This window comes from Geotrypetes seraphini, chromosome 16, assembly GCF_902459505.1.
Source record: "Geotrypetes seraphini chromosome 16, aGeoSer1.1, whole genome shotgun sequence".
NCBI lineage: Eukaryota > Metazoa > Chordata > Amphibia > Gymnophiona > Dermophiidae > Geotrypetes > Geotrypetes seraphini.
The window spans coordinates 45821747-45834102 of NC_047099.1; the positions used below are offsets into that span (position 1 = coordinate 45821747).

Consider the following 12356-nt stretch of genomic DNA (forward strand, 5'->3'; position numbering starts at 1 on the left):
GTTACTCATAAGACAGACAAAATTAGACGAACAGGGGGGGAGGGAAGGAAGGGGAAAAGTTACAATCATGTTCTTTGTTAGAGAATGACATCGAAGGGGAAACACATTAGGTACTAAGGGGTTAGAAAGAATATTGGACCTGAAAGGTGCTAAAAGGTGGAATTTCATATGTCTCCCCAGGAATCTATCCAGACACTCTGCAGATTTTGCTACCCATTTGATGTGGAAAGGTGAGGAGCTGCTGCTGACACTTCCCTCGAGTTTGCAGTCTGAGCTGCCCTTGCAGGAGCAGAGCTATGTGCTGGGCTTTGGACTCGCTATATACTGTCAGTGAAATGGTATTGCACCCACAGAGATGCCAGCTCTGTGAGTAGAGTGGGTGCTTGCTCTGGAATTGGTAGCATGAAATGTTCCCAGGTTTCTGCCAGGTACTATTGGAAACGGGATACTGGGCTCAATGGACCATTAGTCTGGCCCAGTATGGCTAGTCTTATGTACAGTACTTAAGTTTGTCCAGGGAGTAGTAATTGGCATTCAACAGCTGTGGCTGTTGCCATCAACTTTTTGATGTCTCCTCTCTCACTGCAGGGTGAAAGAGAATAATGTAGTCCAGCATTTCACATTTGTACTGACAGACCTGGAAGGGAACCAGCGCTTTGGGTTCTGCCGACTGGCCGTTGGCTTTAAGTCGTGTCTATGTATCCTCAGGTGAGCTTCTGTGTTATTCCTCTGCTCTTCCCTGCACCAGGCACCCTGCTCTCACACCCTTTCGATGATAGGACTCAACAACCTGAAAATGAATATACTACAGTCTCTGCTCATATCTCCTGGCCTGCAGAGATCATTCCAGCTAAATTGCAAATGGTCTCTGGTACTGACAGCTACATGGCAATTCTCCTTCATCTTCCGCACTGAGCTCAGCTTTCGCAGCCACATTTCTCAGGCATGGCACTCTGCCCGCTCATTTTGTGTATGTTGTGGGTATTGCTACTTTGCCTGTCCTTTGCTTATGTTTTGCTTCTTGTTGTGTAAATACAATGCTTCTTCTTTCAGTTACTTGCCATGGTTTGAAGTTTTCTACAAACTCCTAAACAATATTGCAGACCATCTCGCAAAAGAACAGGTGAGTGTTTACAGTTCCAACTCCCTAACACACATACAAACACTCTCTATCTCTTAATGGAAATAGGTCTCCTACCCATCATGCTTTCTGATGTTGAAAATGTAGTTAAGACTAATCTTGCTTCCTTTTAGTTTAGTGACATGATGGAACTGCTCACGTCTCTATACCAGCATCCAGTGCCTCAGACAAATGGTGGCTTGAGCCTGCACTTTGTAAGTACGAGTATTTCACAGAAGTGAGCTCTTCCTATCAGCTGTCACCAGATCTGCTCTCCCCTCACAATAGTCATCTGATCTGTGGCTTGATCTCTCAACCTCACTCCCTCTCCCCTCTGTGCTTATCCCAGGTTTTACCCCTCACTCTTGTCCAGTATTTTACTGTTTGATTATCAGAACGGCTCACTGTGATCTTTCTGAGCATCCTAGCAGCCTCTGACTGCCATGTGAGGATTGCGACTGATCTCATGTAAATTTGGAGACCCTCCGTGAACCTCACTTGCATGCGCAGTGAGAATGGCTCGTTAGATTTACGGCCGCTACAGTGACCCATTGGATTTTACCAACAATATTTAAGAATCCGGCCCCAAATCCTTACAATAGGACTAGGAGATACACTGCTATAGAATTGGGGGGGGGAGGGGGTCCTCATAAGCCCTATGAAGCAGCATCAGGAAATTAAGTTTGTACGTCTGGAGAGGGATAAAGGAAGAATCCAATCCAATCCAATCCTTGGTCTTATATACTGATTCATCCAAACAAAGGGGCTTGATTTTGTTTACAAAAGATTAAATAATAGGACAAAAAAGTGGGATATTAGCATCATCATTTATAATCCTTATTTATATTAGAAATTTCTGAAATCGATAAGTTTTTAAAGTTTCCCGAAATAAGTCTAACTTCAGCAGGAAGATGATTCCAAATTTTTGCAAAAGCAAAAGATCGACAGATCTTGCCTAAAGCTTTAATTCCCTTAATAGAAGGAAAGGCTAGTTTAACTTTATGAATATCCCTGGAGGATAGAGGCTGTTGAGAATGAGAGACCAATGAGGAAAAAATCCCCTAAAGAATTTTGAATGTTATACTGGCACATTTGAATTGGATTCTCCAATAAACCAGAAGCCAGTGCAAGGCTTTCAGCAAAGGAGTAACATGATCATATTTCCTTGCCGAATTTTGAATAAGTTGCAGCCTTTTCATGTTACACTTACTTAAGCAGATATAAAGAGAATTTATGTAATCCAAGTGAGCCAGTATAATTGCCTGAACCAAAACAGCAAAATGCAGATGAACAAGATGACAAACCCTTCTCAACATTCGGAGAGTGAAGAAACATTTTTTTTGTTATATTATTAATTTGATTTGACAAAGAGAGAGTAGAATCCAGAAGAAAACCCAGAATTTTTGATGAAAATTCAATCTTTAAAAGTTTCGACAGAATTTAACGAAAATGAAGAAGACAGGTGGTCTAGTTTAGGACCAAACCATAAGAGTTTTGTCTTAGTGATTTTTAATTTCATACACACAGAGAAAGCGCAATCTTGAATTCTTGAAAAACAAGAATTAATATCTGCTGTTAGGTTTATTAATGAAGGATCAACTTCAAATAAGATGAAAATGTCGTCTGCATAAGTGAAAATCAATTCTGAGGAGGATAAATTCAGATATTTTAACATAGTCATATATATGTTAAATAATATCGGGAACAATGGTGAACCCTGTGGTACTCCAAAGACAGGAGTCCAAGCAGAAGAGAATTTACCCTCAACATGTACTTGATAGGATCGTAATGCCAAAAAAATCTTTGAACCAATTTAATACTTTTCTGAGGATAGACTGAGGGAAAGCATCCGGGAGGGGTTGTGGAACTCAGGGCAAGTATCCCTGCCCAAAGAGACCCAATGATGAAGAGGTACACTAAGAAGAATGTATTTTATTGAGCTCAATAAGTAGAAAAACAGAAGTACAAGAAAGTACAGAGCAAGCTCACATTTTATATGTCAGAAAAACAACCCCCCCCCCCACCAGTTCACCCACACATCCCAAACCCCAACCCCAAATGTCTTGAAAGAGTCCCAAAACCTGGTACCACAAAGGAATAAAGCTATTATTATTATTACTATTATTAGTTGTCCAAAAGTTGCCAAAAAGGACTACTAGGCAAGTGAAAGGGTCCTCAAGCCTGGGCCCTACTCTTCCCTGAAATGAACGTGTGACAATGCACATCATTAACGACCTGCTTTGCAATATCATAGATATTGAGGAACCTCTGCCTTTAACAAAAGCATATCTTAGTGTAATATAATGTGTGTGCACAGCTACCTCACTATAGCAGGGCTGACTCTCTTTATGTCCTGTCATTTAACAGCTATCATATTTTATTGCACCAGACAGTGGGAGCCTTCCTACCATCCCAGAAAGTGTAAGTATGAAGACTGCCTTACAGTACGGGACAGAGAGAGAGGCAAGAAGCAGACACATGGTAAAGGGGGAAGTGAGCAGCAACACCAACCTCAGAAACAGGGAGACAGAAGCAACTCAAGAGAGGTCCTTGTGACCTGGGTTGGCCACTGTGAAACCAGGATTCTGGACTAGATGGGCCATTGGTCTGAACCAGTATGGCTCTTCTTATGAAGAGAGGAAGCAAGCAAGGAGACTGTGTGAGAGAGAGCGGGCAGTGAGAGAGGAAGCTAGGAAGTGATTGGGGTTAGGGAGAGGCTAGAGGCAGAGAAAGGGGGGAAGGCGCAGACTCCTACCAGAATGTTTAAGGTGGTAAATGAATGCTTTGAAACTTGATGTATGAATCTCACAATTAGGATATCTCTTTTTTCTGCTCAGAGGAATCTAACAGAGTATGTTGTTGCTGTGGATGTGAACAATATGTTACAGCTCTATGCCGGTATGTTGTACGAGAGACGCATCCTGATAACCTCCAGCAAGCTCAGCACGGTGAGAGACTGCAATCCCAAAGTCATGTGTGAACTGAATCACAAACTCGATATACACGTGACATGCATGAATCCATACAGACACATGCTAACTCAAGTTTTATGATTATTATTAAAATTTGATTGAACGCTTATCGGTAATTCTAAGTGATTTACAATTAAAATAGGGATCCAATATCATGAATAAATAAAATCACATGTACAAAATAGAACAAAAATAGGAGAGAGGGAGGAACTACAGGTCATAATAAGATAGAAGACATGTAAGGGAAGAATGTCAGGGCGGGGCCTTCCTCCGATATAGAAGTAACATGTAAACTTTAAAAAGGGAAGATACGATAGCATGAGAGCCATAGTGAAACAACGGCTGAAGAAAAAGATGGACAAAGTTAAAACAGTAGATCAGGCAGGTCTACTATCACGGAAGCACAAAATCTCTACATTCCACGGATTTCCAAAGAAAGGAAAACTAAAGGCAAAGGAGAACCAGCATGGCTTACTAGGAAGCCATAAAAGAAAAGAAGGACTCCTTTAAAAAATGGAAACGCACGAAAACAACCGAAGCTTGGAACAAACACAAAGATGATCAGAAGAAATGTCACAAGGCGGTGAGGGATGCCAAAAAGGACTATGAGGAGAAAATAGTGCAAGAGGCCAAAAATTTCAAACCCTTCTTTAGATACGTAAAAGGAAAAAAACCTGCAAAAGAGGCGGTCAGACCACACTTGGAATACTGTGTCCAACTTTGGTCTCCCAACCTAAAGAAGGATAGAAAACTGCTGGAGAGGGTGCAGAGACGAGCAACGAAGTTAATAAAAGGTATGGAGAACTTGGAATATGAGGAATGACTTAAGAGACTGGGATTGTTCTCCCTTGAGAAAAGGAGACTGCGAGGGGATATGATTGAGACTTTCAAAAATAGAGCAGGAAAAAAATTATTTACAATGTCCAATGTGACACGGCAAGAGGACATGGACTGAAGCTAAGGGGGGACAAGTCCAGGACAAATATCAGGAAGTTCTGCTTCACGCAACGAATGGTGGACACCTGGAATGCTCTCCCAGAGGAGGTTATTGTGGAATCCACCGTTCTAGGATTTAAAAGCAAACTAGATGCACATCTCCTTATGAGAGGCATAGAGGGATATGGGTGACTAAAATTACGGTGTACACCTGGCTGGGCCTCCGCATGTGCGGATTGCCGGACTTGATGGACCGAAGGTCTGATCCGGAGATGGCAGTTCTTATACACATGTAACACACAAGCACACGTGCATATATACATGGATTGATGCCGAGGCTTACCAATGGTCAGATAAATGCAAGCCAACTCAAATCCACTCGTCACACACAGGCATCTGGGACTTGTTCTTTCAATAGAATCATTTTGCCTACTTTCTTCTTCCAGCTGACAGCGTGTGTTCATGCATCTACCACACTTCTCTACCCCATGTACTGGCAACACATATACATCCCCATGCTGCCCCCACACCTACTGGACTACTGCTGGTAAGGAACATTCCTCGCATTTCCTTTTCATTCCTGTCTCCTGAAATGTTCAACAACTTGCAGTGATTCATCTCACTGGAAGCTGTGGACTCCATCCTACCCCACTGCCCCAACCTCACCAGCTGCGGGTTCCTTCTTGCCACAATCTGTTCTCTAAGCTCATCAGCTGTCTGTCTCTGCAACACCTTCTTCCCTTCCACCCGCACAAACACATCTGAGACTTATATTTTTCCTTGTGCTTGCAGTGCTCCTATGCCTTACCTTATTGGTGTCCACACTAGCCTTATGGAGGTAAGTACTCTCTGATTATTTTCTAGGTTTGAAGTTGAAAGGGGAGTTCTTACTGGCCCCCTCTCCTCCTATGTTTCATTATTTTGAGGAGTACAAGAGCTTAGCGATTTCCTCCTGTTCCCTCCAGCAACCAGTGCATTCATTTCATGCCCAGGGACTTTGTTTCTCTCTATGTTTAATATCCAACTTCCTATACTGCCCTTCAGAGGGTGTAGCCGAGTGCGTTGCAATGATTCTGAAGCGCTACCGGGGAGGGGGAGGGGGGGGTCAGGCAGTGGATCTTTTTTGGCTGGTGGGACTTGGGTATCCCTGCTAGCCATTCAATGGTACTGCAGTTTTGGAGTGGTCCTTAATCCTCTGCCACCCTATACAATCTGATAATTTACTAAAAAATGCAGAATGTTGTGCCAGTCAGAGAGTTTAAATTGCAGCTGCTTCTAATGTTCATTTTCAAAGAGAGATGACCTGGGTAATTGCGTTGAGGTTCACTCAAAAGCACTCGCATACTTTGCATATATTCCATTGGTTCTGTCAGTGACCTTCTGTTGCCCATTGAGCTTTTCTAGTCAATGTAAAATCTCTTTATGATCTCTAAAGAGCTTTCTGGCCTTGCGAGCACATGATCCTGAGATTACACAGATACTGCACACTGCAGTATGTGCTTCTATAGCAAGTGTTAGGTGTCATGGGGAAGTTGAGTTGTACAAATACGGGGGTGATTACATTACATATGAGTGCTGTGTGGATTTCTCTGGTTGACTGTGTTTCAATGTTTATGCTGCAAAAGTGTCATGTGGTTTGTGTTAAATAGACCTTATACGCAGGTGTTTGTGTTACACAAGATGTTGTGATGTCACTGTTTGCTCTACAGAGGGTCAGGAGCAAGGCTCTGGAAGATGTCATCATACTGAATGTGGATACCAACACTGTGGAATCGCCCTTTCAGGACTTGGAAAGCCTTCCCTGTCATGTAGTAAGTGCTTTCGCCCTCTTGGATATACAAGCTGTCAATAAATAGTAGATAACCCGATAGCTATGCACATTAGAGCTGTGTGCTGGTGGGGGTACGACAAAATTAAATTCCATATATGGTAGGTTGTGCCAGCATGGGAGTTGGGGAAGGTCTTGTATGTCTGTGTACTGAGGGGAGGGGAGCTGAGATCATATAATATGGGGGATGGGAGAAGAGTTCTGTGCCAACAAGGGAAGGTCTCATCTCGCTGAAGTCTCAACATTATTAATCTTCTTCTGCAGGTTTCACTACTGAGGCTTAAGTTGAAAAAGCAATCTGCAACTGTAGGTGATGGGATTGCGCGGGCCTTCCTCAGAGCCCAGGCTTTGCTTTTCGGAAGCTACAGAGATGCCTTGATTTGTATCCCGGTATGTTTGAGACATTTCTCATCCCTTTCCAAAATAACAGCAGTGGTTGCATAGGAAACTTTTTAACAGCTTCTGTCTGTCCTCTCGGCAGAAAGAGCCCATCTCTTTCTGTGAAGAATCATTCCTCAACCACAAATCAAGCAGCATCAGGCGATTTTTGCAGAACGCAGTTCATCTGCAGCTGTTCAAACAGGTACAAAAATATCTCCACATCCAATGCAGCCCATGCCCCTCTCAGGTCACATCTTGCACTTTTCTTTCATGACAAAGACAATTTCTCCTGCTTTTCTCCCCTTTTTGCAGTTTATTGAGGGCCGGCTGGAAAAACTGAACAGTGGGGTAGGATTTTCTGACGTCTTTGAACAGGAAATTAACAACTGTGGACTGGCTGCAGGTGAGTGCAGGGACTGAACCAGTCCATAATTACATCACTGAGTTCATATTATTCTGGAGAGCAAATGTTTTTCAGGAGATTTCATGCACAATATTATTATGCATGGAAAAGAACGTGTGATGCCAAGAAGGCATGTTATTATATGACCCACATACAGGCGAAGTCTGGGTGTCAGTTATAAAATACCTATATATTACAGGCACCTAAGTGTCTTTATAAATCATTCTTGTCTTTACAAGGAGGGGGCTCTCTTATAATGCCCTCCTTTAGAGCCCAGTCTGGGCACAGCAGGACTGGGGAAACTTTGACAGCATACAGAAGTTGCTGTAAAATTGAAGTACCTCTGATATTATTGCTTAAATTTTGATAATTAATATATTCATTTCTACTGTTGGGGAAAATTGTTTCTCTCCGATTATGACGTTTATATTTTCAAAACGTAATAGAAAGACTTTAAAAGGGTAATGTAATGTATGAAATTCCTTGAATGGAACTTGGTGAGCGGAACCTAGGCTAGCCAATCAGAGCACTCTAAGCATATGACATTCAGTGAATACACTAACCAATCAGATTCGTGCTAGTGAACAGCACCACTGCTCACCCATCAAGCTGATGTAAGTATATAAAACTCCATGAATGGAACTCCTCCAGATTCATTACAGACAGACTGCCTGAGAGAAGACTGCAAAAGGCATGTACAAACTACAGCTCACGAGATTTTTATTTTTTTTCCCATTTATTTGCTCCTCATCTGTCTTTGCTTCTTTTATACAGGAAGTTCCAAGTCTTATCAGATTTGGCTAGACAGTCTAAAGGTAAAACCCCTGATTCTTGTTAGAATAGTGAAGAAAAGTCCACATGTTGCATGCTACCTTCTCACATAACCAGTGTCTCACTACACACTAATGATCTCTCTTCCAGCCTCCCCGCCCACTGTAGCGTCTGTCCTCCTGTACCCACCTTCCTTCCAGCCTCTCTTCCCAGTGTAGCGTCTGTCCTGTACTCATCTTTCTTCCAGCTTCTCTTCCCACTGTAACATCTGTCCTCCTGTACCCACCTTCCTTCCAGCCTCTCTTCCCATTGTAACATCTGTCCTCCTGTACCCGCCTTCCTTCCAGCCTCTCTTCCCACTATAGCGGCTGTCCTCCTGTACCCACTTTCCTTCCAGTCTCTCTTCCCACTGTAGCATCTGTCCTCCTGTACCCACCTTCCTTCCAGCCTCTCTTCCCAGTGTAGCGTCTGTCCTGTACTCATCTTTCTTCCAGCTTCTCTTCCCACTGTAGCGTGTGTCCTCCTGTACCCACTTTCCTTCCAGCCTCTCTTCCCAGTGTAGCGTCTGTCCTGTACTCATCTTTCTTCCAGCTTCTCTTCCCACTGTAACATCTGTCCTCCTGTACCCACCTTCCTTCCAGCCTCTCTTCCCATTGTAACATCTGTCCTCCTGTACCCGCCTTCCTTCCAGCCTCTCTTCCCACTATAGCGGCTGTCCTCCTGTACCCACTTTCCTTCCAGTCTCTCTTCCCACTGTAGCATCTGTCCTCCTGTACCCACCTTCCTTCCAGCCTCTCTTCCCAGTGTAGCGTCTGTCCTGTACTCATCTTTCTTCCAGCTTCTCTTCCCACTGTAGCGTGTGTCCTCCTGTACCCACTTTCCTTCCAGCCTCTCTTCCCAGTGTAGCATCTGTCTTCCTGTACCCACCTTCCTTCCAGCCTCTCTTCCCAGTGTAGCGTCTGTCCTGTACTCATCTTTCTTCCAGCTTCTCTTCCCACTGTAACATCTGTCCTCCTGTACCCACCTTCCTTCCAGCCTCTCTTCCCATTGTAACATCTGTCCTCCTGTACCCGCCTTCCTTCCAGCCTCTCTTCCCACTATAGCGGCTGTCCTCCTGTACCCACTTTCCTTCCAGTCTCTCTTCCCACTGTAGCATCTGTCCTCCTGTACCCACCTTCCTTCCAGCCTCTCTTCCCAGTGTAGCGTCTGTCCTGTACTCATCTTTCTTCCAGCTTCTCTTCCCACTGTAACATCTGTCCTCCTGTACCCACCTTCCTTCCAGCCTCTCTTCCCATTGTAACATCTGTCCTCCTGTACCCACCTTCCTTCCAGCCTCTCTTCCCACTTAGCGGCTGTCCTCCTGTACCACTTTCCTTCCAGTCTCTTCCCACTGTAGCATCTGTCCTCCTGTACCCACCTTCCTTCCAGCCTCTCTTCCCAGTGTAGCATCTGTCCTCCTGTACCCTTTCTTCCAGCTTCTCTTCCCACTGTAGCGTGTCCTCCTGTACCCACTTTCCTTCCAGCCTCTCTTCCCAGTGTAGCATCTGTCCTCCTGTACCCACCTTCCTTCCAGCCTCTCTTCTCACTGTAGCGTCTGTCTTCCTGTACCCACCATCCTTCCAGCCTCTCTTCCCACTGTAGCGTCTGTCCTCCTGTACCCACCTTCCTTCCAGCCTCTCTTCCCATTGTAACATCTGTCTCTCTTCCCACTGTAGCATCTGTCCTCCTGTACCCACCTTCCTTCCAGCCTCTCTTCCCAGTGTAGCGTCTGTCCTGTACTCATCTTTCTTCCAGCTTCTCTTCCCACTGTAGCGTGTGTCCTCCTGTACCCACTTTCCTTCCAGCCTCTCTTCCCAGTGTAGCATCTGTCTTCCTGTACCCACCTTCCTTCCAGCCTCTCTTCTCACTGTAGCGTCTGTCTTCCTGTACCCACCATCCTTCCAGCCTCTCTTCTCACTGTAGCGTCTGTCTTCCTGTACCCACCTTCCTTCCAGCCTCTCTTTCCAGTGTTCTATTTCTGTGAGATAGTCCATAGTTAATCATTTTCCCTCCACTTCTTTTTAGAAAGGAGGTGATGTTCTTATTCATACAGTGAAAAACAAGGCAAACCCGGCTGTGAAGAACATGTACAAATATGTAAGAAAGATGAATGCTTTGCTCCCCATTTTTCTCTGATTGAATGAGACCTGGTCTGTATATATTATAATCCAAAAGAAAAGCAAATCTAATCTAAAATGTTTCCTTGAACAGCACCAGTTTTGGTCATCATTGTGTCTGTCCACTTACTGCATGATATTAAAAAGATGTAAATGTTGGAAAAATTTGGTGTATCACATGTACATTATAGTGCCAGAGGCAGATCAGAAAAATAAATTTTTATAAGCACTATAGCAAATAACCTAATGGAAAATAGATGTTACCTTATATAAAGGCCTAATATACCCAAATGTAACATCTGAAAAAGGTATGAGCTAAATTCAAACAAAATAAATATGGTACTTAAAGATGATGGCAGATAAAGGCCAAATGGCCCATCCGCAGCATCCACTATCTCCTCTCCTATTGGCTAAGGCTCTTAATAGCTGCCTTGTGACATCATAGCGCTTTACGATTGCTTTCTTGAATTCAGACAGTCTTTGTTTCCACCACCTCTAGCGAGAACCTATTCCATGCATCTACCACCCTTTCTGTAACAAACTATTTCCTTAGATTACTCCTGAGTCTGTCACCTCTTAACTTCATCCTATGCCCTCATTCTGGAGTTTCCTTTCAAATGAAAAACTTATTGGTACTCCCTCCCAACTCCAGACAATTTAGCCGACTAGATAAAAAGTTCTGTCATCAAAACTCCCTTGATTAGCAGTCTTACAGTAAATGCCAAATGATTTACTAATTGCAATGGCAGGACTCCCCCCTCCCCCCCCAAAACTGTTCCCTCTAAATTTACAATCATAGCACTTCTGGAACACAGAGACTGCACATAAATTCTCAGCCATCAGCAAAGATAGTTAGAGTCCTCTATTAATTTGTAAGCAGACACCTGTTATTGTGCCTTGGGAAGAAGGAGGGGAGGTGATTCAGGGGTTATCCTAATATTAAACACAGATTCCTTCTGTTACCAAATATACTCAAATATAAACCAAGATTTTGGGGCCAAAAAATGGCCCAAAAATGGGGGTCTTGGTTTATATTCCAGTCCCATCGCAGGTCTCCAGTACTGCCCTGGTTATTCATCCCTCCCTGCTGTGACTTTCACCTCAGCAACCAACCAGCCAGCCTGCCTCCCCTCCTGTGACCCCCGCAGACCCACCTTAGGGTCCCTGCTGGTCCAGCGGTGAGTCGGGGCAGGAGTGATCCTTCTACACTCCTGCCCCGCAGTCTCTGTAGTAAACAAATTGGCTGCCATGAGACTCAGTAGCCATTCGTTTACTAAGGAGACTGCCAGGCAGGAGCGTCAAAGGATTGCTCCTGCCCCCCTCACCACTGGATCACCAAGGACCTAAGGTAGGCCTCCAGGGGGATCAGGAAGTAGACAGGCTAGTTGCTGAAGTGACAAGTCGTTGCGGAAAAGGGAAGGATCGGTAGCTCTGGCTCTGTAGCTCCAGCTCCAGCTCCCCGCACCCCTGGATCATGAGGGGGAAAGGGGGACAGACTGGCTGGCTATAAATCCAGCAGACAGGACACCTCAGGGAAAGGGATCTCTTTTGGTCAAGTCCTTAATATATAAGACCATTGGTCTATATGCTTGTTAATTCCTCCCTCCCTTTTTTTTTTTTTTGGGGGGGGGGAATGTTATCTATTTGGATAGGTTTATATTCGGTATATACTTTATTGTTATATACTGCTACTAGGACCAACGCAGGAATAATAAAAATTTTAACACAACTTACATTACTCACTTATTCATAAATATATTGTGACTCAGTTTACTAAAATACCTTTTAA

General features: G+C 44.0%; 1 protein-coding gene across 1 annotated transcript in view; it reads left to right on the forward strand.

The window, feature by feature from the left end:
• LOC117349814 (DENN domain-containing protein 1B-like) overlaps window positions 1-12356 on the forward strand; it is a 61144-nt gene that overhangs the window by 35146 nt on the left and 13642 nt on the right. Inside the window, exons 5-18 of the mRNA XM_033923409.1 lie at window positions 181-230; window positions 589-708; window positions 1054-1123; window positions 1255-1335; window positions 3488-3541; window positions 3958-4068; window positions 5475-5575; window positions 5821-5866; window positions 6738-6839; window positions 7121-7246; window positions 7338-7439; window positions 7550-7640; window positions 8415-8455; window positions 10476-10547. Coding sequence (XP_033779300.1) covers window positions 181-230; window positions 589-708; window positions 1054-1123; window positions 1255-1335; window positions 3488-3541; window positions 3958-4068; window positions 5475-5575; window positions 5821-5866; window positions 6738-6839; window positions 7121-7246; window positions 7338-7439; window positions 7550-7640; window positions 8415-8455; window positions 10476-10547 — 1167 coding nt within the window. The remainder of the gene's footprint in view (window positions 1-180; window positions 231-588; window positions 709-1053; window positions 1124-1254; window positions 1336-3487; window positions 3542-3957; window positions 4069-5474; window positions 5576-5820; window positions 5867-6737; window positions 6840-7120; window positions 7247-7337; window positions 7440-7549; window positions 7641-8414; window positions 8456-10475; window positions 10548-12356) is intronic.